Source organism: Oenanthe melanoleuca, chromosome 20 (assembly GCF_029582105.1).
Source record: "Oenanthe melanoleuca isolate GR-GAL-2019-014 chromosome 20, OMel1.0, whole genome shotgun sequence".
Lineage (NCBI taxonomy): Eukaryota > Metazoa > Chordata > Aves > Passeriformes > Muscicapidae > Oenanthe > Oenanthe melanoleuca.
In genome coordinates, this window is record NC_079353.1 from 7,319,863 (window position 1) to 7,347,751 (window position 27,889).

The following is a 27,889-nucleotide window of genomic DNA, read 5'->3' on the forward strand; positions in this document are numbered from 1 at the left end:
GCGGGGCCGGAGACCCGCTGGGGACCGGAGAGGAGATCCCCGCCCCACCCCGCCCCGCCCGGCAGTGGGGCTGGGCTGACCCGGGGCTCGGCTGGGCCCGGCCCCGGCAGCGCGGAGCGCGGTCCTGCCCGGCCGCCGCGGTCGCCATGGCGATCGGCCCCGCGGCCAACCGCGCGCCGCTTCCGGTGACGTCAGCGCCGACACGTGGATCCAAGATGGCGGCGTCGGCGGCGATGGTGAGTGCGGCGGGACCCGGCCCGGCCCCGCGTCCCGCCTGCTGTCCCCCGGCCCGGCCCGGCGGCCGCCCTGGCGCGGAGCTCGCTGAGGGGGCTCCGGTCGGGCCTGCACCGCTCTGGGAGGGATGCGCGCCCGGCCCCTGGCCGAAGGAGGCTCCCCGGTTCCGCCCGGGGCCTTGCAGCTGCCCCGCGTCTCCCGACGGTGTCACCTGTGGAGGGCAGAGCTCGGGCCGCCGCTCGGTGCCCAGGGCCCAGCGGAGCCCAGCGGGTTCCTGTGCCGCGCTCCCTCGGCAGCAAAGCTGGCTCCCTTTCTGCCTCCTGCGGTTCACGGCGTTGTCTGGGCAGGAGGGGCCGGGCGGGGGGCTCGGGGCGGTGTGGGTTGTCGGGACCACCGGCACTTCTTCTTTGCCTTCCCTTCCGAGGTGTCAGCCTGCGGCCGGTGCTGGTGCCAAACACGGAGGCTGATGCTCTGTATGTGGTTTTCAAAAATGTTTGGTGGTCATTGTGGAGCAGCTGCTTCACCTTCCCGCGTCCCAGCATCCCTGTTACTGCTATTGAATTATTCCTCGAATCCTCGGAGAACTGAACGTGTTCCTGGTGCACCAGTGCTATCTCACAGAGGAGAAAACACGCTGCTGAGACATTTGTTACCTGCCTTCAAGTCTTGTAGGAGTAAAAGGGATTTCCTCCTTGCTTTTATAGGAGGATATTTTTGTGGCAATGTGTTGCAGGAATAGCGATGTGGCTAAAGGATGTGAGCTGATACAAAGGTCGCTGCTGCCTGGCTGTGAGGTGACTCACGGAGAGACTGGGAGGGCATTGGGAGAGCCAAGGTTTTTCTTTAATTTGCTTTAAGCATCTTCATACCCTGCTGGCTTTCCCCCAGGTGAGGAGGAGGGAGTGCTCAGCTGGATTTGAGAGCTGGGGATGGTCCCACTGGGAATTTCCTTGTGGCTCTCTGTTGTGAGAAGGGCAGAGGACGCTGCCATCAGCTCTCCTGGTGTCAAAGAAGCTCTGAAGTCAATGTGAGTGCAGCACTTTTCACCTGAAGGGCTCTCAGTGGCTCCTCCATTGCAGGGTGAGCAGGGAAGGGATAAATAAAGATGAGCTTATCCCAACAGTTGTCTGGATCATCCCAGGAGGCACCCTTTGGAAAAGAGGATGAGTGTTAGGGTGTCATTAGCACTGTTCTGTCCTGCTAATGTGCGTGAGGGCAGAATTAAGGTTACATGTGTGAGAGAGCTTGTTGGTTTTTTTCCTTGCTACAGAGTTGTGGGTTGTGCCTTTCCTCCTTTTCTGTCACCATACTTAAAAAGTTTCAGTAAGTGGAATGGAATAGGAGAGCTGTGAGTCCATTTGGACAAATGGCTCTGCACAGATCGTTTTCCCTCTTTTTCTTCAAAGCTGTCTTTGAAAGTTAACAGCTCTTGATTGTGGCTCTTTGATGTCCCTCTTGTCTTTGTCTGCCAGAAAGAGATGGGACAATTAATGATATCCATCACCATCACTTCCTACTTCCTTTTCATCTCTTTGGGCAAATACTGTGTTCTGTTCTTCAGTTCCTATGTAGACTGTGAAGCTCTTAAGACCTGAAACAACCTTGGTATAGCACCAGCTCAATTTAGATGCTTGAAATTGCTGCTGCTTGAGGGTTTCTTCAAGTTGTTGGCAGCAGTATGGGCAGGGATGTCCTGGGTGCACATGGGCAGCCCATGGACCCTCTGGAGCATGTTGGAGCTGTTGCAGAGAGCCCCAGGGAACAGCTGCTGTTTTCCCTTTCCCTTAAATAAATGCTGGAGTTCAGACTCTGGCAGTGGTAGCTGGAGGGACCATGAACCCTAGGGAGGGACAAGTGTGGTAATAACTGGATATTTTAGGGCCTCTTCATGCTGGGTCAGACTGGAATTTAGAAAACAAATCCTCAGTTTTGGCAGCGTGGTTTGTGAACCTTCTGTGAATTCACAGAAAGTGGCAACATTGTTTTAAGTCTTTCTGAATGGGATAAACCTGGGGTTGTCTGCAAATCCCAAGACTAGTGATAATTATCTAGAAGGGCCTTCTTGGAGAGGGTTTGTGTGTGAACTTTTGATCTGAGGCACAGGAATGGGTGACTGTGCTGCTGCAGTTACTTCTGTTATTTAGATCATATTCTCCCAAGAAAGGCTGTCTCTGCATGTCTGCATATAGGCAAATAATCAGGCTTAGGCAATCTGAACTATTTTTGCCTACTTGCAGCTTGTTTTTTCTCAGTCTGGGGTTGTGCATATTTGTTGTGCTATTTGTTGCACCATTACATGATTTCCTTGCACCTCAGATGCCAGATTGTTATTTGAGGGGGTTTTGTGCATGTTTTTGATATGTATGTAACTAATTGGAAAAGGCTGTGAAGCTGTGTGTCTTGTTTGCTGGAAGTCTAAGCCTTGCCAGGGCTCTGACTGAACCAAAAGAGAGCTCCTTTCTGGAAGTTCTTACCTGGCAAAGAAGAGAAGTCAGCTTGCAGGCATCCCCCATAAGAGATGATCACTTGGCCAAGCCCATGAGTTACACAGATGTTTGGGGTGGTGTACATGCTGTAATTTCTTAGCTGCTGTCTTAGTTTGGAGAAGATAAAGCACATTTGTCATTACAAGAGCAAAGGTCCTGATGAGAAAGGCCCCTGGCTTCAGCTTCCCGTGCTTTGCTTTTTTTCTTTCATATTTCACTTCCAAAGCTTCCCCCCACCTGTTGCATAGCAGCTTTCCCACTTCTTGCTATCAGCCTGGCAAGGCTTTACAGAGTCACCCTCTTGTCTTTCCTGTTGCCTGGTGCTGCTTGACTCATCATCATCTGTATGCAAAGACAGCTTGATTTCTGCCAAAATTGTCATCAAAAATTGCACATGCATGCTCATGTGTCTCCTGAGTGTCTGCCAAAGTTCTGTCCTGGTCTTGTCACCTCCCAGCCTGCTGGGGCATGGGTGGCAATGGTGTGGTTTTGGTTTTTGAGTAATATTGTGTAGGTCTGTCACTTCAGTGACAAATGAGATAAGGCTGCAGGTTGCTGGCTGCTCTGGAGTGCAGCGTGGAACAAGAGTTCAGATTCCTTCCAGTTCTTCCCCTGTCTAGGAGACCTTTTCCTACTCTGTGGAGAGCTACTGAGCACTCCCTTTAAAGATTGGAAAGGCAAAATTTAGCGTAGCACAGAAAATAAGCTCCATGTTGCTTCAAGGCAGATCAGTATTGAAGGACAGGCAGTTTTATCAAGAGTGTTTCCAAGCTGGGGCTTCTTGCCTGCTCCAGTTGTATTTGGCTGTGCTTAGGATATATCTGAAAATCCCCTGTGTTAAGCAAAAAAGATCACAGAATCACAGAATACTTAGCAGGGTCTTTAAAGCTGATCTTGTTCCACCCTGCCATGGGCAGGGACACCTACCACTATCCCAGATTGCTCCAAACTCCATTCAGCCTGGTGTTTAACAATTCCAGGGATGGGGCAGCCACAGCTTCTCTGGACAGCCTGTGCCAATGCCTCACCATCCTCACAGGGAAAAATTTCTTCCTAATATACAATCTAATGCTACTCTGTCAGTTTAAAGCTGTTCCCTCCATGGTCTTGTAAATAGTCTCTCACAATTTGTCTTGTAGGCTCCCTTCAGATACTGGAAGGCCACATGTATCTGATGATTCAGTACTCATATTTTATATTTTCTGTAGGTTTCTAGCATTTGCATCTTAAATACATTTTAGACTTTCAACCTCCTAGTATTTCTGCCTTTTTTTTTTTTTTTTTTTTTTTTTTTTTTTTTTTTTTTTTTTTTTTTTTTTTTTTTTTTTTCTCTTTTCTCATCCTGCTCAATTCCACTAATTCTCAATGCTCTAGTTGGCCCTCACAGGTGTCTGGGCTGAACATACTTTCCTTGCCTTAGAATAAGACAGGAGGAAGGTGATGAAGAAGTGTGGGGAGAGAATAAATACCGATTTTTTAAAAATATTTTTTCCCCCCAACCTGAGGAAGGATCCCCATGATAGAGCTGCTGTTTGTCCACACCTGGCCTGTGGAGTGTTGCCTCTGATGCTGTCAGATGCAGGGACACTGGGGATTTTGTTTCTTACGTCTGCAGCATTAACTCAAGAGTTGTCCCAAAGCAAACCAGGTTTTGTGTGGTTTTCCAGTGATGCCATACACACAGGGAGTTCAGGAGAAGGGACTGAAGCTAGTAGTGCTGTGAGATTATAACAGAGCCAATGTCCTAATCCAGGCAAGCTGCTGCTGGCTAATACTCTTAAAAGCTTGATTTTCATTTCACAGCCTTCCTGCCTGTACTTGAGCTGGGTTACCTGAGGTGACGGGAGGGGCTGAGGAGGCAGCAAGGTGTGTTAAATAAAGGGTTTGCTGTAGCTCTGTTAGGGTCTGGGTTCTCCTGGAGCTGATTGAATCTTCCAGCCTGACGTGTCACCCTGCTCCCTAAAAAAGGGGTGAAAAAGTCTTTGCCTTGTTACTGAGCTGTGCAGTGAGGAAAGCAGAGTGGAGCAGGAGGGAGTGTGACTGTCCCTGTGGTGCAGTTACTGGTGTCACACCTTACTCCACAGTAACTATTCTTCTGCAGGGTAGTGGCCTATGAGTGGATCTGTAATCAGCTCCAGGGTAATTGCTGCTGTGCAGAGCCGACATACATCCAGTGCCAGGGCTACAGCCGTTTTCTCTACTAATCCATGGAGTTTTCTAACATAGGGAGCTCAGTGATGTGATGAAGTGAAGTGATGGCCTGCTTGATGCCTCATGGTGCAAATAAAAATGCTGTTTTTCTTGTAGTTGAGCAAAGGCAAAGTTTGCCTAATTGCAGATGAAGGGACAGAGACATGCTGAGTAGAAAGTGACTTGATGAGGGTCACAAAACGAAGCAAAGAACAGCTTTCATGAATTTAATTTCTGTTTAATCACCTGACTGTGCAGCCTTTCAATGTCTGGGATGAACATTTCCAGTGCTGTTGCCCATCTCTAATGTTATTCCAGTGTTTCTGTTGTATTTTACTGTTTCTTCTCATTTTTGCAGGAAAGGCTGAGATGTTTGCTGGGCCTGCTGTTGTTGCTACACAGCACAGACTCGTTCTACGTGCCTGGGGTGGCTCCCATCAACTTCCACCGCAATGATCCCGTAGAAATCAAGGTAGGATAAACTCGGTGCTGTTAGTCTGTTTGGTTTGGGGCGGGATGGGGTATTTCTTTTGGGTTTTTTCTTTTTTATACCAGAGCAGCTAAGAGGGGCTGGAAAGTTAAATTTGGGGATCCTGTTGCTAAAATTTTGCATTCCGATATTTCTTCTGTTTCTCAACATTTGAGTCCCAAAATGATTCCTGTTCTTGCCCCTGATCTGGTCTACCAAATTCCTTCAGCAGTTGCACCAAAGTCCTCAAGATGTTGCTCTGTTTGGGAAAAGGGTCCCTTTCTCACTGTGGCTTTGAAGTGAGTTTAATTTCTCCAGCACTTTGTTGACTCTAAAAGTGCTTACGCAGAGTGTGCCTTTGGGTGGAAGGTGAATGGTGGAATAAGGTCTGAATCAGACCTTCTCAATACCCAGTTTGCTCATGTTATACCTTTAGGGAAATCCATGAGAAGCTCTTCCCGAGTGGAGGTGTTTGTCTTTGAGCCTTGCAGATCTTTCAGCCCAGCCTTGCTGAGAGCTGTTCCTGTGCAGTGTTGCTGGTACTCAATGACAGAGCTGCTGCACCTATCCACAAGGAAGCCAGGCTTCGCTTTCAGACATCAGTGATTTATAGCCCATTTCATTTATTTTTCTAAAGCTGTGGCCTCTGTCTCAGCAAATCCAGCACCCTCGGGGCTGCTGAGGTTGGCTGCTCCCACTGAAGCACAGCACAGTTTTCTCTTTGGCCACAGACTGCCAGATGTAGGCTATTTTTAAGCAAATGAGACTTGCCTGTGGCTACAGTAAGCTTCCCAGAAGAAGAGGGTTTTGGAATGGCTGTTCTCTAAGGGATTTCAGGAGCCAAATGCTTCCTCAAGTGCTTAGGAAAGTCAGGGTGTTTGCCAGCACTCTTCCAATAAACAAGCTTGGCTGTATTACAAAACACTTCTGTTTTTCAGAGTAACTGTGGTCTTGGCTGTTGTAGTATGTCTCTGCACTTCCCTTGTACCCTGTGATTTGTGGAAACTCTCCAGGAATGTTTTTGGTTGGTCACCTTGTCTTCCCAGACTGATGGCTCTCTGGCTTCCCTTGCAGAGATTAAAATTGCTGAACTGTTTGTAGCACTGGAGTCCAGACCTCTAGGTCCAGTGGGATATGAATTTTTGTTTGAGGAAATCTTGTATGAAATGTGACTCTTGAATCTCTTTTAAGCTCTTTGTTTCTTAGGACTCCACTGAGACATAAATTTGTTAAACCACTATGTTTTGTTCTTTGAGTGTTTCTCTGTGAATGAATTGCTACTTGAAGTCTCTCAGGAACATCTGTCTCTGTTACTATTTTTAATATTAATAGTAGTAGTATCTTCTGGAAGTGAGCTTTATGGAAGGTATCTTGGAGTAAGCATCAGCTTTTGGATGATGCTGAGAGGACAGAAAATTTTCTGGAGTTTTTTCCTGGGGATAATCCTTCCATTCTTCCTGCAGGCTGTGAAGCTGACGAGCTCCCGGACCCAGCTGCCGTACGAGTACTACTCCCTGCCCTTCTGCCAGCCCAGCAAGATCACATACAAGGCTGAGAACCTCGGTGTGTACCTGTCAGACAGTGTGGGGGGTGTTTACAGGGGTAAAAGCAATTGCAAGTTGAGAGAACCTGCTTGCTCTGGTTGACTGTGTGCTGGCAAAAGGCAGTGTCGGTGTGTTGGACAGAGAAAAGTGCTTGTCCCGAAGGAGAGCGTGTAACCTGCTTCATAAACAGGGCTTGATACTGCCAACAAAGTAGCTATACTGACTTGCAGAGTTATCCTTGCACCTGGGGTAGCAAAGGAGACTTGCTGTGGTCCCTCCAGCTGCACAGTGCCTGGCAGCAGGATTGGCAGCAGGATCAGCAGCAGGAAGCCTAGCAGTCTCCAACCCTGCCCATGTTTTCCTGTTTTCCAGGTGAGGTTCTTCGAGGGGACCGAATTGTAAATACACCTTTCCAGGTTTCCATGAATGTGGAGAAGAAATGTGAAGTTCTGTGCAACTTTCCCAACAAGCCAGTCACACTGACAGTGGAGCAGAGCAAGCTCATTGCTGAGCGCATCAGGGAGGATTACTATGTCCACCTGTGAGTCACCTCGAGCATGGGGTTGTGTCAGGGGGAATTTGGTGCTGTGGAAAATTTTGATCTGAAATCTGTGTTTTCAGCATTGCTGATAACCTCCCTGTGGCAACACGGCTGGAGTTTTATTCCAATCGTGAGGAAGAGGAGAAGAAGAAGGAGAAGGATGTGCAGTTCGAGCATGGATATAGGCTTGGGTTTATGGACAATAACAAGGTACAGAACTGAGGTGCTGTGTGAGGGTGCCTGGAAGAGATCTGGGTGTCTGTTAGAGGTCTGCCAGAGAGTATCAGAACCAAAAGGTTTTATAGTGGAAATACCAGAGAGGTGTCTTTTGTGGGCAGAAAAGGGTGGGTGCTGGAAAGGTGGGAAAGCCAGGAGTCCTTGCTTTTATTCACTGTATAACTTTGGACAGGCTCGTGCAGTGGTTTCTCCTCAGCAGAGCAAAGGCACTGTTCCCCAAGACTGGCTGATCTCTGCTGTTAGTCTGTAGTTTTCCTCACTGAAGCTGTTTTCTACAGTTGCTGCTTCTCAGTTTTGCCTCTTCTTCCCATGGGGTGCTGATGTTTTATTTTATGTCACTTTTTCAGTTCTACCTGCACAACCACCTCTCCTTCATCCTTTACTACCACAGAGAGGATGTGGAAGAGAGTCAGGAGCACACCTACAGGGTGGTGCGCTTTGAGGTGATTCCCCAAAGCATTAAGCTAGAAGGTAAGAGACTCTTGAGGAGGGGAGCAAGGGGGAAGAATCTCCTGTATGGACCAAAGTCAGATGTCACTGATGTATCAGGGTGCCAGTTGTTGCTTCACAGAGCACAGAAATGAGTCTAAATTACAAGAATAATAAACCGCATTGTTATTAAGGAAGTACCAACAACAGAGACATATCCATTAATTGCAATCCATGTAAAATCAATTCCTGTAAAAAGATCTGAGTTTGAGGTTTTGGGGTTGGATTTTTTTGCACTGTATCATCTGGTATGAGGCATGTCTGGCATTCTAGCTCTTGCGGTGGCACAGATCTCCCTGACTGGAACACTCTGTGCTGGTTCAGGGACACACAGGATGTTTGGAACTGTTCTGGGGGATTGAAATTTAAAAATAATGATTAGTGGAAAACACTTCTATCGCAATGAGCCCAATGGAAAAGGGTATCTAGAAGGGCAGTTGCTCATGGATCACCCCAGGCAGCTCCCCTTTGGCAGGGCAGCACTGCTGCAGAGGTCTTGTTTCTCACCATATCATGTGGAATAGAGGATTTGTTCATGGTCTAGATCTTTGGCTTCAGAACCTCTGGCTTTTATCCTTCCAGTTAAGGAGAGCCCTGTGCATAGCTTTCCTGAAAGTTTGTTAATGGTGCTCCACTGCTGGTCAGGAGAATAGTTTTGCAAACTGCAGAGCAGGTGAGCAAGGAGCAAGTGCTTCCCCACCTGGAATTACTGCAACCCAATGCCCTCAGGGTGATGCTCTATGAGAGGCTGTGTCTGAGGGAAGGGCTCACTGTGTTCCATGCTTTTTTTACAGACTTGAAGGCTGATGAGAAGAGCATGTGCACCCTGCCCGAAGCCACGGGCTCTGCCCCTCAGGAAATAGATCCTACTAAAGAGAACCAGTTACTCTTCACCTACTCTGTGCACTGGGAGGTGAGGCAGTACTGGGGAGCTGGCTGGCAGTGATGCTCCAAGTGTCACTGGAGTTGTAGAAGACATTGGGAGTGTGCTGGTGTGAGAAGAACTCTCCTGTTCTTTCAGGAAAGTGACATTAAGTGGGCTTCCCGCTGGGACACGTACCTGACCATGAGTGATGTGCAGATCCACTGGTTTTCTATCATTAACTCGGTTGTGGTCGTCTTTTTCCTTTCAGGTGAGTGGATGTGTAGGGAGAGGAAGGCTTAACCATGTTTGGAGGGAATTTTCTTTAAGCCTTATCTGCAGGTGGCTTGAGGAGGATGTGGCCACATCTGAACCTGGTCAGAAGGAGCAGGAAACTAATTTAAAGCCACCCAGTTCAAGCAGTGTCCTGTGGGGTCAGGCAGTTACCGGCCTTTCTCATACTGGGGTCATCGAGGGAGTAAAAAAACCACAAGAAGGCCACAGTGCCCATTTCTGCTGGAATACTGCCTTCCCTGCTCCTTGGGGTTTTGTTTCTGTCTTTGCTGATGACTCAAGGCCTCCTCTCCCAGCCAGAACAGTGTGTTGGTGGGAGCCATGTAGTTGCACAGCATGAGAGCAGCACAGCCATGTGGGAGTCTCTGAGCTGAACTCTGTGCTTGTTTTCAGGGATTCTCAGCATGATCATCATCCGAACTCTGCGGAAGGACATTGCCAACTACAACAAAGAAGATGACATTGTATGTGTCTGTTCCTGGGGCTGGGACTAGAGGAAGGGAAGCACAGGCCAGGAGGGATCCAGTGTGCAGACTTGGGTGTATTGTCTCTTCCTTTGCCCCTGTTTTCCTTAGAGCCGTGGCTGTGGGAGGGGGCAGTCATGTTGTGCTGTCACACACCTTTTTCTGCCTGAACAATCACATGGTCAGACCTAAGCAGTGACTGCAGACAGCTCTGTAAATGTGTGCCCTGGCACTGACATTTCAGGTCTCAGCTGGTTTTGGACCAAGAGGAAAAAAGTTTCTTGGCTAGAGTGGTAAAATTCTGGATCCAGGGAAGTTAACCTCTTAGTCTGGCTGTGGTAGCCTTAATTTCTGCATATCTAAAAAACCTCCTCTTTCTGTTGCTGTAGGAAGATACCATGGAGGAATCTGGTTGGAAACTTGTGCATGGAGATGTCTTCAGGCCTCCACAGTACCCTATGATCCTCAGCTCTCTCCTGGGTTCTGGAATTCAGCTCTTCTGTATGATCCTGATTGTCATCTGTAAGTGGCACATGTTGCAGGGGGTGGTTATAACACGAATGATGCTCGAGGATGTTTGATTTCAGCCTGTGCTCACCTTACTGGAGTGAGGCCCATGAAGCTGCTTGCTGTTGCCATTAGCCTGGGCTCAGCACTGCAGAGCTGCTGGATGACATTGTCCAGCTGAAGGCAGCTTTGTGTGGTTAAATTTCCTTTGCCAAGCTGTGAGCGTGATAGTGGGCCGGGAGACTTTTGCACAGGTGTGCCTTGCCTGCTGAGCTGCACCTGCCTCCATCCCTGGGGAAGCTGAGGCTGAAGCATGGTCTGTAGCTGAGATCAAAGCTGTGCCTTCCTCTCTGGCCGGTGCTGGAGACTGTGGATGTGTTATGCTGTGAAGGAAATCAGGCCTGTGCAGAGATTGCAGGCAGCTGTGGGCTGCAGATGGGACAGGCCCCTGTCCTCCAGCTGCTGCGGGACATGTCCCTCAGAGCTGCTGTTCCTTGTCCTGTTTCCCTCTGCAGTTGTTGCTATGCTGGGGATGCTGTCTCCTTCAAGCCGGGGCGCGCTGATGACAACTGCCTGCTTCCTCTTCATGTTCATGGGGTAGGTGCCTCCACGGCTTCCCCCCCGTGCTGTCCTGCCTCTTCCCAGCAACAACAGCTCATTTTTGTTGTTTTGGCTTGTTTCTGTCCAGGGTTTTTGGTGGATTCTTTGCTGGCCGCTTATACCGGACTCTGAAAGGCCATCGATGGAAAAAGGGAGCCTTTTGTGTGAGTCTTGAATGTTCTATGCTGTTTTTCCAGGCTTGCTGATAGCAAGATCTGTGGATAAGCTCCACACATTTGTGGTAGCTCGACAGTCTGGCTGTGCTGCACATTTGCTGTGGGTCGAGTCTTTGTAGCTGTACAGAAAAGGCACCACCACAGCATGTACTAGAGCAAAGAGGATTGTCCACACAGCCCAGCTCTGTGTCCTTGTCTTGTAGCAAAAGGGACACTTCCTCACGAGTGCCTTGTAGCAGGAATGGACTCATTCCATAGGAACATCTGGCTGATGAGTCAGGTGCTTTCTCTTAAACTGTGGTTCCTCTTGCAGACAGCGACGCTGTACCCGGGCGTTGTCTTCGGCATCTGCTTTGTCCTCAACTGCTTCATCTGGGGGAAACACTCCTCTGGTGCGGTAGGTGCCACCCTCAGCCTGGGACCAGCTGGGTGGGAGAAGTTCACTGGGCTGATAGGGACTCTTTTGGCTTCCCAGACCTTTCCAAGTGGGTGACTGGAGGGTTGGCTTGGCTGATGAAATCAGTCCCCAGGGCAGGAGAGCTATCAGCCTCACTTCTGTGGCTCTTGGTGTGATTCCAGGTGCCTTTCCCTACCATGGTGGCCTTGCTCTGCATGTGGTTTGGGATCTCCTTGCCCTTGGTCTACCTGGGTTACTACTTTGGATTTCGCAAGCAGCCGTATGACAATCCTGTACGGACAAATCAGATTCCCAGGCAGATCCCGGAGCAGAGGTGGTATATGAACAAATTTGTGGGGTGAGTGATGAGTGTCTGGGAAATACGGTGAGTTAAGCCCCCTGCCCTCAGTCCCCTTGGGTTGCTGAGTGTCACCTTCTGCTACTCTCTGGACATGGACAGATAGCAGATCGGGTTCCTTGAGACCACATCAACAATTTGGATGTGGGATGAGGGATACTTGTAGCAGTGGACATGATCAACAGTGGAAGCAGCTGTGCCATTGCCTGTGAAATTTAGTCATCTGGAAATGCAGAGTGTTTACTTGGAGTGTTCTGTGTGGTTACAAGGAATTTTTAATGTCCAGACAGTTATATTGTGCTGCTTACGGTTTTTGTTTCTTTTCTGTAGGATCCTCATGGCTGGTATTCTGCCTTTTGGAGCTATGTTCATCGAACTGTTCTTCATTTTTAGTGTAAGCATTTAACCCACTTTCCTCCTCAGTAGCATTCCTTTCATACCAAAACTTTTGAAAGGGAGGGGACTTCCACTGGAGCAGTCTTCTATTCCTGTGTTCTCTGAAGGGGGTAGCTGGTTTCTTCTATGCCATTCAGTAGTTTCCAGAGAGAGCTATGGGATTCTCGGTTTGAAGGATTGTGGTAAACCCAAAATTTACTGTAACATTACATACAGGAGGGGTCCTGGTCTTGAGATAGTCACTGTTCTGCTGCTACCCATGTTTCACCTTGAATAAATGGGGAAGAATGTGCTGTTTCATTGCTTGGGAGATGCAGGGCAATGAACAAGCTACCTCAGAGCTGTCCTTGTGCAGCTTTTTGCAACCTGTATCCTCTGAAGTGACATTGTGAAATGCATTAGATCTGTTGTTTCACTTAGGTGGGGCTGAGGGGCTCCTCATTTTCCCCTGGCTGGCTGCCAAGAGTTAGTCCCACGTTCAGTGATTGATCACAGTAACATGGAAACAAATTCCTGCTGTGTGTTTATTTCAGGCAATCTGGGAGAACCAGTTCTATTACCTTTTTGGCTTCCTCTTCCTGGTGTTTATAATTCTGGTGGTATCCTGCTCTCAGATCAGCATTGTCATGGTGTATTTCCAGCTCTGTGCTGAGGTGAGATTTCCATGTTTGTAATTTGGGTAGCTAAGGGTACTTGCTCCTGGAAAAGCACAGATCACATTATTGCTGCTACTCAGCAAAGATAAGTGTGGCCCAGCTTCACAGGTGTGATTGTCCCCAATGTCTCTTCCTTCACTCTAAAGGAAATTAAAGCTCCTTTATTATCTGTTAGGCTGGGAACTGTTCTTTCATACCAGGAATTTTGCTCGGCAGAGGGTGTTTTGAACTGTTCCCAAACTGCTCCATTCCATCCACATACAAAACAAAATACAGGACCAAAGGTGAGCCAGGTCCTTGGGAAACAGGTGCTTTGAGCCTGACTGTCAGCATCACATCTCTTGGTTTGAAAACACTTCTGTGACAAAAAAAGTCCCCAGTCCCAAATTGTGGATTTCCTGTGAAGGAAGATGGGTAGTGTCCTCTCTGTCCTGGAATGGTCACAGCTTCCCTGTGCCTGGGGAGAAGAAGGTCTGGGAGATAACAGGCTCTTTATCCTGTCAGGATTACCGCTGGTGGTGGAGGACCTTCCTGGTGTCTGGAGGATCTGCTTTTTACGTGCTGATCTATGCTGTCTTCTACTTTGTGAACAAGGTATTCCTCCTTGGTGAAAATGCCATGTTTCTGGGGGTGACTGTGGGATTTGGGAAAGGAAATAATGGGCCTGCTGAGTCCCAGTGTGCTCATGCCAGCTCCCAAGGCAGTGCTGACAGCCCTTCCAGACAGGAGAGAGGGGTGTGCCCCAGGACTTGTGCAGAGCAGTATTCCCTGACCCCACCTCAAAGGGGAATCTCCCTTCAGCTGGACAAAAATGAAAGTTTTCCTCCCTTTGCCAGAACTCCCCTTGCAGAGGGCACTGGTTGGTTTGTCACCTCTGTGCGTTATTTTGCTGATTTTTTTTCATCCTCTTTTGTTTCAGCTGGATATTGTTGAGTTTATTCCCTCCTTGCTGTACTTTGGCTACACTGCCCTCATGGTCCTGTCCTTCTGGCTCCTGACGGGCACCATTGGCTTCTACGCAGCCTACATGTTTGTGCGGAAGATCTATGCCGCTGTGAAAATCGACTGAAGCTGGAATCCCCCCAGCAGGAATCAGACACCTCTGAACACGTGTCCTCCCAGGAGGGACCGGGACATCTTCCCAACTCTTTTTAAGGAAACAAAAATCCAGTGGGAGTGTCACAAGAGAAATAATTAACTCCTCGATTTGGAATGTAACTTTGGCACAGTGTACATGGATTCTGGGCTACTCCTGTGGGGAAAAGGGGTCTGTAGATACCTTACATTTTAACTTTATTATCCTGTTCCATATTTGAGGGAGTTTTTTAGCAGAGAAATATCCCTCTGTATAAGTAAACCCCCTTTTTGCTAATCCATCCTTTTTTTTATGTTGATGATGAACGGATTTGAGACAGCAGTGGAAACACTTGTGAAAACGTTTTCTTCCAGCCCCTGGGGTGCTCTAGGATTCAGGGAGACTCTTCAGACAAGTATCAGACTGGGTTTTTCTCCTGCCTTTTTGTCTGCACGGAAGAGGGAGCTTGACTATGGCAGAGTAACCAGAGCCTAAAGGCTGAGCCAGCGAGAGTCCGGTGCACTCCGATCACTGAAGTCCCGGCTTCGGATTGTTTACAATTTGCTGGAGGTGCCATTCAGAGCCTGGGAAGTGCAATTTCACCCTGAGAGAGCTTGAGCAACTTTCAGCATCTCCCTCCCTCCAGCCTCAGACAGCACAGGCCGCTGTGGGAGGGCGGGATTGTCTCTCCTGCAGAAGGCAGGACAAACGTCCTGGTGGAAGTGATGTGTTTGTGCTGGAATACAGGACTGGAAGGATGCACGAGGTAACTGCAAGAGTTGGTTCTGTCAATAGCTCTGCTCTGGATGAGTGAGGAATTGGGGCAGGCTCCTTCCTGGGAATGCCACTGGCATCCTGCAGAGCCTGGGGGAGATGGCTGCGGTGCCGTGGTGTTAGTGCCAAGTGATCTGAGGCAGTGTTGTGCCTGAGCTGCCTGAGGGCTGTGCAGGCCATGCTGGCGGGGCTGGCACAGGCAGGTGGCCCCCTGAGCTGTCCCATGGTTGGGGTGGGGCTCTCTCACTGGGCCTGTGCTCTGGCTGCCCTTGCTGCTCTCTACTCCTCCTCTGAAATTCTCTACCTCCAGGGAACAGGAAAAGTATACACCCCATAGCTGCATTTTATTCTTCTCCACAAAAAAACAGTCCAAGCTCTCCTGGATAGCTGACATGGGCTCTTCTTTTCCCACGGCTTGATGCCTGAATCAGCCCATGGGAAGATCTTTTTGAAAGAGGTTAAAGTTGGGTTGTGTTGGCTTTTTTTTTTTTTTTTTTTTTTTTTTTTTTTGGGTTTTTTTTGGGGTTTTTTTTTTGTCATTTCAGTGATGTTTATCAGTAAAGAGGTTCCATGTTGCAGTGAAGGCTCCTTCCATCCCCAGACTCCCTGGATTCAGCCAGGACTACAGAGGAGAGGTTTTTGGTTTTTTTGTGAGATCTATGAAATTTTTTCTTACTGGAGTAAGGTCTTCCAATGACCAGCTGCCACAGGTCACATCATTCCAACCCAAAACTGTCCAAAGCCCTCCTTGCTCCCAGGGAGAGCTTTGGGGCCTTTTAAAACCCCAATTGCCATAAGTTTCCACCAAGTCCATGCAAGGGCCTGTGTCCCTTCCTGTCAGCCCTGCCTGTCATGCCAAAGTCTAATCAGCCAGGAATCATGGATGGAAAAAAGGGAGGAAGGGATGCGTGAGCCAGCTGTGCTGTAGTGTCCTGTGTCAGTTCTGATTTGAGGTCCCTCTCTGAGATTTTTTGTTGATTTTGTTTTTCTTTTTTTTTCTTCTGCCTGTGCCCCAGTGGAGAGGCTCAGCCAGCATTGATTTCTCTCCCTTCCCTGAAGTGTTTTTCTCTGTATTCTTTGTAATTTTTAATTAATGTATGTATTCTTTGTGTCCTATTGTAAATAAATCTGCCATTGTCCTGTCATCCTGCTCTCTTGGGTTCTCCTAAACCAGTTCTGGAGAATTTATTTTTTTAACACTTGGCCTGTTCAACATCCGTGTGGTCTGTGATGTGTAGCTTCAGCCAGAAGCAGAGCTTGGAATACTCTGGCTTTCTTTGTAATATTTTTCTCCTGGTAAACTAAGTTTCTTCCAGTGTGGCATGCTCCAAATGCTACCATGTATTGTACTTATGCCACCAGCTGAGGCATTTGGATCTGCTGATGCTATGCTGCTGGGTAAGATCACTTGAGCAACTTGTGTCTTGTGTGAGACACATTGTTTGACGTGTGGCACTGATGGGAGCAGCAGAACAGTTGGATGGCAGTGCTGAGCAGTGCTTTAGAGCAGCAGAGGGGAGAGGACAGCTGGGAAAGGAGCTGCCATTCCTTCCTCCAGGCGGGAGTTTGAGGAGTTCTGCTGCTGCAGAAGCTGAGCCCTTCCAGCTCCATTGGCTTCCCAGAGCTTGTGTGTTTCTGCTGGGGGCTGTGTGGCAGGACATCAGTGAGCCTCTGCTGGAATGCAGAGGGAGACAAAGTGCATTCCCTTTTCCTAAGATGGTTTGTCCAGGAGAGCAATGGATGCGATTCCCCCAGGTTACAGAGTCCAGTGCTGGGGGCTGCTAAGTGTCTGTGAATGAGATCAGAGCTAGCAAATACTTGAATTAAAACTCATAAAACATCAGAATAATCCCTTCTCCCTTTAAAAAGGCAAAGGATGCTTCAGCTTCACCATCAGGACAATCCATGCTGAACTTATTTCTCATTTTTGGCAGATGAGTGTATTCCTGTTCTGTCACAGTCCTCAGTGCCGAGGGAAAGCTGCTGAGGAAAGGGCACATTTTAATGGTGACTGAATTAGGAATGAAAACTAGATCATTCTTAGACAAGCACCTAACACTGATCATGGCTGTCAGCTTTTAATCCATGTTCTGAAGGAAAATCCCAGGAGGGCCTTGTGTGCTTTGCCCTGTTTCATCTTCAAATGATGCTGGTGCCTGCAGCCAGCTGTAGCTTAAGCTGAGGTTTGGTCCTGAAGTTTGTCTGAAATGCTGCCACACAGACTGGAAATTTTAGTGAAACCAAGTGACCAGAACTTTGTAATGAACATTACTCTCCTTGACAGGGGATAATGGTGTCTGCTGTGGTTGCCTCCCCAGTGGGGTGCTGTTTCTTTTTTTTCTTGTGGGTCTGATTCTTTGCTTGGAAGAAATATCAAAGCCTCTGTGGCTTCATGTAGGGAACTGTGTCTTTGACCTGCCTTATGATTCTATCTTGTCTTTATCCAACCAAAACCCAAACACCCCTCCATGAAGACACCTGGGGTAGATCATCCAAATGCTTTTAATAAACAACTTCATTATAAAAGATGCTTTCAATTTGAACTTCATTTTGCAAGAGCTAATTTCAGTGATGAACCATACATTTCCTAATGGCACTTAATTACAATTTAAAAACCTTGTTTACAGCCCCCAAAATACTCCATTAAAAGAGGTCATTCACTCTGTGTAAAAGTGCTAGAAAGTTTGTTTTTAGAAAACCAGTTGAGCTTTAACAATGGGAAGTTTCTGGCTTTGGCAGCTGTAGCTGCAGGGAGGGAGGTCAGGCACGGGGCCTGTCCAGAACCAGCACAAGAAGGGACAGTGTGAGTGGCAGCCCTGGAGAGGGACACTGTGGCTTTCCCATCCCCTCCAATGGCTAATCCCAAACCCTTCACCTTCTAATGGGATGTTTACAAGCTCTTATGGGAGATGGCAGAGCTTGTTGGGAGAGGCTTCCTGTCATGACTTGTGGCTGCAAAAGCCACTCAGTAGCTTTTCTTCCAGCAGTAGTTCTGGAGCTTGTCTGCTCTCAGGGGTTCTACAGGTTCTTTTTTGTCCTTGGAGCTACCCCGGGTCTCAGGAGTACATCAGCAGACAGCTCTGTGTTCTTCAGTATCCTCATTTAAGGAAAACACTGGTTCAAATGTTACAAAAGTCTTTCTAAAATTTGTTCTTAGGTATCAGGAATTACTAAAGTGGGAAGGCTCCACAAAACATCAAGGCTGAGGCACACAGTTCGGTGAGGAGATCTCCAACTCCAGAGATGATTCTAGCAGAAGTTCTGAGATGTGCTGCTGAGGGCTGTGAGCAAAGCTCATGTGTTACCTTCAAGCACAGGACACTGACTACAAAAGGAGAAGGGCTGCAGGCAGGTCCCTGGCCTGTTCACCTGGACACTCAGCCAGCCTGGCCTGTCCCAGGTGTTGGAGGCTGTGCCTATCCTGCAGGCCCTGGAGATGACATTCCAGCCCAGAGCTGGTTATCCCCTTGCACAGTAGTTCAAAACAAAGACACAAAAGTAAGGGATGGTTGGTTTGGAACAACACACTTCAATGTTGAGGATTCTTCCCCTAGCTGAAGAGCTGACCTATTTATAGTAATAAAAAAATTAATTCCAAGTTCCCTAGTTATCTTTTGCAATGCTTTTAACTTTCCTTGTCACAGTGATGTGATACAGAGAGGCTGCCTCACTGTCATGTATGCTCTATTTCCATGCTGGTCTTTAGGCACTGGTGGAAAGGACCACAGATCTGGCTTCAACCATGAGCAAAGAGTGAGGAAGGTGCTTCAGGTTCCTCCTGCAGCCCACCTTTGCACATGGAAATAAAATGTACTTTGAACAGGAAAGCCAAGCTCATCTCCTGGTGTGGATTTGTGAGAAGCAGAATGTGATCTGTTTTCTGGTCTCATTTCTGAACACCACTTCTATTTTTGCTTGACCTGTTTGCATGCCAGTCTGAAGTGTTTAGTGGTGTCTTCCCTGTGGGAAGACATAGAGCTGGCTCCAGGTAGAGACTGCACTACCCCAGGAGAAAACTCCTTACCTGCAGCCACAAGAATTGCTGAAACATGTAGGATTCCTAGAGGATCCCAGTTATTCACTAGAAGGAAGCAAGTGCATCACTGGGAACAGCCAGAGGTGAGCCTAATGTGGGTGTGCACGGATTGTGCAGCAAGGACAACAGAATCTGAGAGGTGGTGGGGAATAATAATAGCAGTTCGGTAAGACAGCTGGATCAGTGGTAATGGCATCTTCCAGCTGCTTTCCAAGAGAGGCTCAGTATGGCTGTGGCATGTTATGGTAAATAGGCATGGAAAGGGTGAGAGGTGCCAGAGCTGGGGATTGGGCATAAAGATTGGGCTTCCTGGATCCAGCAGACAGGCTAAACCAAACCAGCTTCTCCTACCACACAGGGGTCAGCCAGGATAGGATTCAGACCTTCAGGTGGCAGCTCCCATCTCTAGGAAGTGGGAAAAATACAAGAATTAAGTTATGGAAAATAAACAAATTTTGGATGAGGATGGAAACCTGAAGTGGCTCTGTTTGAGCAATTTATCCACTTCACTGTTCAGTGGCAGAATAGCTCTAGGGCTTGGGCAGGCAATTAAAAATAGGCACCTGAGGGAGAATTCAGTCAGCCTGACTAACTGGGATTAGAGGATAAGCAAGAATGTAGGGTGATGAGAAGTACATCTTTGAAGATTTATTTGTGGAAATTTTAATTGCAGGCAGCAGAAAATGCCTTTGTGGGGTTGTTCTGTCCTGAGAGCAAAGGTGGTGCAATGGCAGAGAAAGGAAAAGGGGTTTTCAGTGAACTGCAGGAAATCTTCCCAGTAGCTGCTTTTTACCTGTCAGCAAGAAAGGAATTAAAGAACAAAGAGCTGAGCTCAACAAAAGTACTGAAATCATCAATCTACCAGAGATGAGAAAAGGATTCCAGTTGAAGTGACACCATTTTCAACAGTGAGGCTAAAGAGCAGCAATGTTGTGAGACAGACAACAGTCTGTCACAACGTGGTATGTGGGTATTCTGTCATGTGAAATTCAGTGGAAGCAAATGCAAGATAACATGTTCCTTCCTACAAATGGATTTTGAGTGAGCTGTAATCCCAGAGGGAAAAAGATCTTCAGCCTTTCACAGGGTTCTGGCAATCTGAGCCTGGAAGGATAGGCAAGAGTTAACCCTCTGCTGCCAGGGAGTGGCTTGGCTATTTGTTAGTTCTTATTTCTAAGGGGACACTAGGTCCTTGGATTTCTGAGAATCCAGGGTCTGATTAATAAGGGCTGGCAAGTTCATGTCCTGTCCTTTTGCTGACTGGAGGTCTATGGGTTTATTTCTTAGTTGACTGCACTGTTCCTATTGCTTTGGACATCCCCAAGCCAGCCAGTTTAAAACATTCCTTTATTTAACTAAACCCTCCTGAACAATTATGTGCTGTAGTTGCTGCCCTTGGGCTGAATCTGGTGCAATCTCCCTGGTCCAGGTGTGCCAGGAGCAGGCGGATCACAGTGGAATGATTTGCTGGGTTCTGCCTGCCTGACTCACAGCTGTGTCTTGGAGCTGCAGCCCCAAACTCGTGGTCCAAACCAAAAACCAAACCCAAACTCTTTCTGGGATGATTTTTTTATATCACGTAACCAGCACAGTGGCTGCCACAAAGCCCTGCACATACACCACAGAACAGATTGGAGGCTGTGCTGCAGCAATCCCCCTCACAGCATGCCAAGGTTACCCTTGTCCCTTACCTCCAGCTGCATCAGCAGGAGCTTGGCAAAGCTGACTTCCACTGACTTGTCTAAGAGATTGGTACATATGTCCTAGTGGACTGGGAATCCCAAGTGCTGTAAGCTTGGATACTCAAAGTATAAACAGATAAAAATGGTTCACTATAATTTGTTCTGTGAATTGCACACTTGCTATTTCAAATGGAATTAGTCTCGTTAGTTTTAGACTGACTGGTGAAATACTTTCAGATTACAAGCTGTAGTGATGGAGGAAATTTGAATCCATTTTCCTGTGCAAACACCTGGAATCAGCTCCAACACTGTCTCTGACCACACTGCCCTTGCTGGGTTAGATTTTCCTTGCATTGACAAAGGTTATTGCAGTTCTGCTTGTTAAAGTAGCTGTGGAAAGCAAATCACACGTGCAAATCATAGCAAAATGAATTCCATTTATTCTTTGACAGACTACTGGCAGGAAAAAGATGCCTGGCTCTAAGTTTAGTTACCACTGCTAAAGGAATTCCAGTGATGGCATCTGTTCAGAGTACAATGCAGGCAGGAAGCAAGAAAGCTGAATGTTCTGCAGTGGGAGAAGGTGTGTGATGGCATTGCATAAATCTGATAATCCTCACTGGCAGTAAGTGATCAGTTCTGACCATTTATTTCTCAAAAAATAATAATCCTCTCAACTGAAGACAGGGATAAGGCTTGCATATAATTGATAACAGTGTGAAACCCTTTAATATGCAAAGAGCAAAGCAATAGAAGACAGGCCTGAGGTATTCAATGCTGGTAAACAGACTGGCTGCAATGCCCTGTTTACCTTTGCTAGGTTAGAGAACAAGAAGGCACTCGTTGGACTTGGAAAGGCAACATTTTCCAGTGGAGAAAAGGAAAAAGTACTGCATTCAACTCGGGGAGATCATTGCCACAGGATATTGCTGAGGTAAATAAATCTTATATTACATTTTGATACAAAAGTCTTATTTGCAGCATTGCTGGCTAACCTAAAACAACCGATCTATGTTCTGGAGAATCAATGGATTGCTAAAGAGTCATTCTGGGAAGAATTACTAAGCTAAATTAAAAATAAAATTCTGGAGTAAAATGGAAGGGGGACAAGCCTGTGACCAAAAGAGGCACAGCTGATGTCACAAAGTGGGATCATGGCTCAGCAGGAAATAATCTGCATCAACTGAGGTGGATGTGCTCTGGGGAGACAAGGGAGGACATCTGGCTTCACCCAAGGAGCTGAGATAACAGAGTAGAGGTAGATTTTGCATTTCCTAGATTTATGGAGAACAATATTGACAGATTTCCTGGTTTCTATTGGCCTATAATGGTTCCTCCATGCTGAGGTATGAAGATCTGCCTGTCCATAGTCATAAACATGTGCCAGTGCAGAGCAACCTCCTTATGTCCCCATCTGCAGTGTAAGTGCCCAGGAAAACAGGAGCAGGAGACAATACAGGTGCTAAATGACACCAGCAGCTGGCTGCCACTTCCCAGTATAACCCTTTTGCCCTGGTAGGTAGACAGCCCATGGAAGAGTTTAAGAGGTAGGGCAGGGAGCAAGGGAAGCAGGACTTTAACTTCAGGAGGCAAGGCTTGAGCAGGAGAGAACAAAAAAGGCCAGTGGAACCAAATCCAAAATGAAAAGTTGACTGCAGGTCCCAAACCTCAGCATTTGTTAGAACTATTGGTATTGGGAGAAATGCTTCAAATACACTGACAGTGTATACATGAAGCTGGGATCAATTTTTCCTTGATTCTTGGACGTTATCACTATTGAGGTTAAAATACACCTTTGAGACTGCTTCCTGGATAAGCCAAAAAGGGTGCTGACCTCAATGGCTGTGGTTAAAAAACCCCAAACCCCACAAACTCATACTCTGTTCCTCATCCCAAGGGAACCTATGGAGCCTGTTCTCACCCACGCCTGGTACGCCAGTGCTTGATGTCCCGAGCTCCTCACCCAGCTCTCTCACGTGCTTTGGTTTCCAGATCTGTTTGCCTGGGGGAGATATTTATAAGGGCTCTGTCCATACACTGCACACCAAGCTAAGCAGTGAGAGCTGCTCCATCCCCTTCACTCGGGACAGCCAGCGAGAAAAGGCAGGAAGCTGCTGCCTACAGGGGCAGAGGCTGAAGTGGTCCAAAAGCAGTGTATTTCCCCATGGGGGAAGAACATGGTAAGTGAAGAGAAATCAGTGCAACCTGACTTCGTTGTGTAAACAGTGTTCTAGCTACACCAGAGATGAAACCAGTGTATTCTGGTGCCTCCTATTTTTGCAATGGCAGAAACAGATTTGTGTTGTGTAAACAATGTTCACCATAACAAGTTTATCCTAACGGCTCCGAAGAGGTGACGTTGAATTCACTATGTAAACGGGCTTGTTGCTTAACACTGATGTGGAGTAAGCTGTGTTGGGTGATGGGATGAGAGGTAGCAGGGAAGGACAGCTTCTTCCCCATTGGCTTCATACAGAGCGGTATCATGACTTCTTCCCCATGTGGAGGTGTTGGCTGGTTTGCCAGAATTGCAGTGTGGTAACATGAAATGGAAGCTGGACTCTTCAAAAGTTTAGCCCAGGATGAAAGAGTCTCAACTCCTTCTGAGGGACAGTCCCTTCCCAGAGAGGAACATAGCTCCAGCATTCTCAGGGAAGGTCAGTGCTAAGCGCGGCTCCTGATTCACAGATTAAAAATTAGATAAAATATATCCAGTCTATCAGCTGAAATCTTTCTGCTGTACAGGACTGGGACTTGCACAGGGTATTGGCTGTTCCAGTCTACAAGTGCTCCCTTCGAGATCAGAGACCTCCTGTCTGACCCAGCTCTGCCAGAGCTTTCACACCCCCAAGGAAGGAAGAGTTGTGCGTTTTTAAGGCTCTCCACGAAAGGGTGGCTGAAAGATCTCCAGTGCTATTTCCAGCTTATTGGAAGGCCTGGTGGAACCGTGGCAGCGTAGTTGTGCTCAAGCTGGAGGTGAAGACGGGGGGCAATGAATGAAGGGGCCCAAAGTTCAGCGAGGCCCCGGCTCCAGGAGACTCTTGAGGTTGATGTTGCAAAGTGGTAAGCAGTGGCTGTGCCTCCCCCTGTGAGTAGCCCATGACCAATCCCCCCGATGAGACAGGTGGATTGCAAGGAGGAAGATTTAGGGGGAGGAAGCCAAGAAGATGAGAGAAGTCCATGTTAGCAGCACAGAGAGCCTCTGACAGGTTAGCAGGGCTCTTGGAAAGCAAAGCCTCATCCAGGGTGGGTGGCTGAGGCGAAGAGGACTGAGGATCACCAGATGAGAGTGACAGGCTGCCAGGGAAGTCTGACAAAAAGCTGTCCACCTCTACTTTGGGTAGTTTCTCAGGCAAATATGAGGTAGATCCAAGCTGATACTTTGGAGGAGGTTGCGGTGGGGAGGAGATGGGAGAAGAAGACTCCAGAGGATAGCTCATTCCCATTGGAAGAGAATTAGGAACCAAAGAATGGGGCATCCCTGAGCTTGGCATGGTTTGGATATGCGTGCTGTACATGCCCACGGGCAGCATGCCAGGGAAGCTCTTACCACCCATCATGTCTCTGGATGCCATACACAGGACAGGACTCAGCTCTTCCTTCACTGCCACAGAGGAGCTGCAGCTGAGCAGGCCCAACATGTCCACTGGCTCCGTCTTAATCTTCAGCAGTTCCTGGGAGTGGCTTTTCTTCATGTGCCTGGTCAGGTGGTCTTTCCTCCCAAACCTCTGAGCACAGTACTGGCACAAGAAGTCCTTCCGCCCCGTGTGCACTACCAGGTGTCTCCGCACGTCTTTCCGGGTGTAGAAGCGCCGATCGCAGTGGTCACACGGATGCTTCTTCTCCTTGGCCCCGCCAGAAGCCCGCCTGGAATGAGCTTTGAGGTGCTCCAGCAGGACCTGGGTGCTCTCAAAGGTCTGGAGGCACACCTTGCAGCTGAGGTCACCGCTGGCAGCTGCATGCATGGCCAGGTGTCGCCTGAAGCCCAGTTTGGTGTTGTAGTTCTTGCCGCACTCGGGGCAGTGCAGGGCCTCCTTGTTGGGATCGTGGGTCTGCAGGTGGTTCCGAAGGTGATCCTTCCGGTGAAACATCTTCTCGCAGTACATGCACTGGTGGGGCTTCTGAGCAGAGTGTGTGGCCATATGCCTTTAGGGGACAAAAGCAGGAAAGATCAGATAAACATCCAACTCCTGAGGGAACACGTGCTAGTATTCCAAAATTTTCCTTGTGCCCTACACAAAATGTCCTATGCCACAAAAATCCCAGATGGCATTTTACCTCCACTAAACAAGGAGCACAATGCTTCAGGCAAAACCTACAGTCTGTCCCAGCAACTTTCTCTCCTCAGATCCTGCTCTCTGCTGAGGCTGCCAAAAAAAACCTCCCTAGTTTGTGACACTAGGTGAGAAAACTTCAGTTCATCGGGAAGGTCAGGCTGTGCACAAGTCTGCTGACAGCCACTGTGGTCTGATTTCACCTTAGTATCTCACACTCTCCCACACTGTGGTTCATCTTATTTCAAGTTCTCAGCCATCACTGATTAATTAGTTTGAGTTGTACTTCACCACATAAATGGGAACTCTACTTCTTCATACTGGAATTATCCCTGTGGTTAGAGGCAGGACTTATGAATGCAAATGCTATTCTTGCTTTTCTTTTTTTTTTTTTTTTTAATCTGTGAACTTCGCTTTCTGTTTCTATTTCCTCCTCAGTGAAAGAGAAAAACAGCTTGAGCTCAGGATACAGCATTAGCTGAAGTTCTCTGGAAGGTGCCTAAAGGGATGCCAAGTATGGTAATGTCTAGGACTCAACTGCTTTGCAAGGTAAAAGGGCATTTCCCCTCCTCCAGCTTCTCAGAAATTCAAGCAAAGGCACATGAGGGAGGGGGTTTCCCCTCTCTCCTGGTACTGCTGGGCAGCGCACTTGCAGATACCTACCTATACAGCTTGTACTTGGAGGCAAAGGCCTTGCCACAGTGCAGCTGGGGGCAGTTGTAGGGCCTCTGCTCCGAATGGGAAAGTGTGTGAGTTCTCAGCTTGTCCACGTGAGGGAAGGAGGACTCTGATAGTTCACACTGGCATTTTCCCTGACTTTCGGTCTCTTCACCTCTTGGTCTGGGGACTAATTTCCAGCCTGTCTCTTCCTCCTCCTGCTTTGCATCTTGAATCCAGTTGGGAACACTGGGAAAAAATGCCGTCATGGCAGGTCTAGTAGAACATGGCCATGTCAAGCAGAACTCGAGCCCGTGGGCGCCTCGCTGTGATGTTGTCCTGGAGCAGTTTCCTGTGGAGCCTCCTGTGACCAAACTGCTTTAATAGCAGAACTTCTTCATCTGAAATCACAGAAGGCTTGCGTTAAGATACTGCAACCTTCACCTGTGCAGACAATGAACATGTGAAGATGCGTGTTCCCAGTCATAGTGAACTCCAATCAACTATGTTTTTCTGTCTTTTCCCCCTTAACTTGTTACCTGAATAAAATGATGGCAAGCTTTTTTCTGAATTGCATTTTTTGCACCTATTAAAAGCCAGTTTTACCTGTTGGATGTATTTTCTTCTGAAAAGATGTCTATTTGTAGCTCTGAATACCTTTCCCTGTGGGTTTTGTGGATCACTCCTTATCCCATTTTTTCATATTCTCACTTGCTCTTGGTCTCTGCCTGCATGGAATTCCCTCCCAGAGATTCTAAGAGAAACCAAGGTTCTCTTGTATTTTCCTTTTCCATCCTTTCTGCTACCAACCTGGTGCACTGGGCAAGACCATCTCCAGAGCAAATCAATCTGAATCCCTACATGTGGCTGAACAGGGCTGAGAAAGAAGAAAACTTGCAATTATCATCAACACCACACCTCTTTCTGGAAGGCAACGGATGCTGCTCCTCTTCAGGGTGGGATTACTCATTGCATTTTCACTTTTCGATTGTGAGGCAGATTCTGCCTCTCTGCATCAGCAAGTTTTCTACTGTAATGAGCAATTTTTAACTCTTTTTTTTTTTTATTTGATACTCTCATCCATTAATAATGGAAGCCCAAACTGTTTCCTGTTCAACAAAATACACCTCCTGTAAGCTCTTCTGGGTTTCATCTTGACAAGGTTCTACATTAGTCTCTCTTAGCAGGTTGTTCTGGAGTTGTGTGTTGCTGAAGTAGAACATTTTTATAGGGTTCTACTGCCAGCTCAACTGGCAAACGGTCAGCTGAAATAAAACCGATCTCTTTCACTCAATTTGGCTGCCTGAGAAACTCTTCTTAAAATAGCATCAAACCCTCACTCCATGATTGCTTCAGAGGAGGAACTTCCTGCTACACATCAACATGAGTGCGAGTTGTGGACAGGATGTGCAACTGCGAGGGAACAAACCAACCCCCAAGAAAGTGCTCAAGGAACGTTATGAAGAGCTGAAAGCACAATTACTGTGACTGCACCATCACCCCAAATACCATGGATGGGTCCCTCAGGGTGGAAAACAGGATGACTCCAAGAAAACATGTCACTGTGAGCTTTGGGAATGCCTGTTAAGAACAAGATTTGGTTTTGTGCAGGCTAATTCTATGTGGCCAGAGCAGAACAATAAAGACCAGAACTGCTGAGGTGCCACTTTGGGACAAATCAGCATGATGTGACAGCTGCTCTGACCCCTCAGGGTGCAGGAGGCCTATGGTTCAGAGTAATCTGTCTTTCTGGGTGCTAAAAGCATGAATATTTCACCTCTCTATGAAATATGGCCCAGTAAAGATGAGTGCTCTCTACCTCTTGCTCCAGAGCTGTGCAGATGTCCCAGGAGTCTCCGCCACTTTCACCAGGGAACTGCTCCTTTCCATCCGAAAAAGCCTGGCCATCTGGGCCAGTTTCAAAGCTACCTGGAAGAAGACAAGAGCTTGAATTTTGATGTTTTTATCAGTAAGGTGTATAAATGATCCCACTGGAATTTTAGGGAACTCAGAGGTGCTGTTGCAACCGCCTTGCAAACGGCGGAGGTGCCGGGGGGTGACCGCGAGGGGCAACTCGCTCCTCCCTCTGGCACCTCCGCCGTTTGCCTCGGAAGCTACCGGGAAACCCCCACCCGCGGGAGCGCTCCGTGGATAACGCAGTGCCGGTGGAGCGGGATCACACATCCCACCCCCGCCCCGCAACCCTGAGGGGAGGGAGGCGGGCCCGGCCTACGCCCCCCCACTCCGCCCCGCATCCTCCTCCTCCTCCTCACACGCCCCCCTGTCCCCTGAGGGGGCCGCGCCACGGAGGGGAGGGTACGGCTGTGCCGCCGCCCCTCGCTGCGGTGCCGCCCCCCTCCCTCGCCCCCCCGCGCTCACCCCGTTCCCCCGGGCCCCGCCAGGCGCGGCTCCGGTCCCGGCCCCGGCGGCGCCATTGCGCGGGGCTTTGTGGGAGTGACGTCACGCCTCGGTGGTGGCCGCCAGAGCGGCG

The 27,889-nt window shown here is 48.2% G+C and overlaps 2 protein-coding genes across 3 annotated transcripts; one reads left to right on the forward strand and one right to left on the reverse strand.

Moving 5' to 3' along the window:
- The first annotated feature begins 131 nt into the window (after positions 1-131).
- Positions 132-15,894, forward strand: TM9SF4 (transmembrane 9 superfamily member 4). The gene is made up of 18 exons (XM_056507186.1): positions 132-236; positions 5,269-5,382; positions 6,843-6,942; positions 7,296-7,464; positions 7,545-7,674; positions 8,049-8,172; positions 8,985-9,103; positions 9,212-9,323; positions 9,740-9,810; positions 10,200-10,332; positions 10,833-10,914; positions 11,006-11,081; positions 11,407-11,490; positions 11,673-11,848; positions 12,179-12,242; positions 12,778-12,897; positions 13,405-13,494; positions 13,820-15,894. The coding sequence occupies exons 1-18, from the start codon at positions 147-149 to the stop codon at positions 13,967-13,969; spliced, it is 2,004 nt and encodes a 667-aa protein (XP_056363161.1). The 5' UTR covers positions 132-146; the 3' UTR covers positions 13,970-15,894.
- PLAGL2 (PLAG1 like zinc finger 2) lies at positions 15,523-27,849 on the reverse strand. 2 transcript variants are annotated; one of them, XM_056507188.1, is made up of 5 exons: positions 27,778-27,839; positions 27,218-27,327; positions 25,405-25,799; positions 24,018-24,613; positions 15,523-16,732 (listed from the first exon to the last, which is right to left on the reverse strand). In XM_056507188.1, the coding sequence occupies exons 3-5, from the start codon at positions 25,665-25,667 to the stop codon at positions 16,713-16,715; spliced, it is 879 nt and encodes a 292-aa protein (XP_056363163.1). In that variant the 5' UTR covers positions 25,668-25,799; positions 27,218-27,327; positions 27,778-27,839; the 3' UTR covers positions 15,523-16,712. The 2 variants fall into 2 exon arrangements, with proteins under 2 accessions (XP_056363163.1, XP_056363162.1); XM_056507187.1 differs by lacking the exon at positions 15,523-16,732 and having other exon boundaries at positions 20,885-24,613; positions 27,778-27,849.
- Positions 27,850-27,889: the final 40 nt, after the last annotated feature.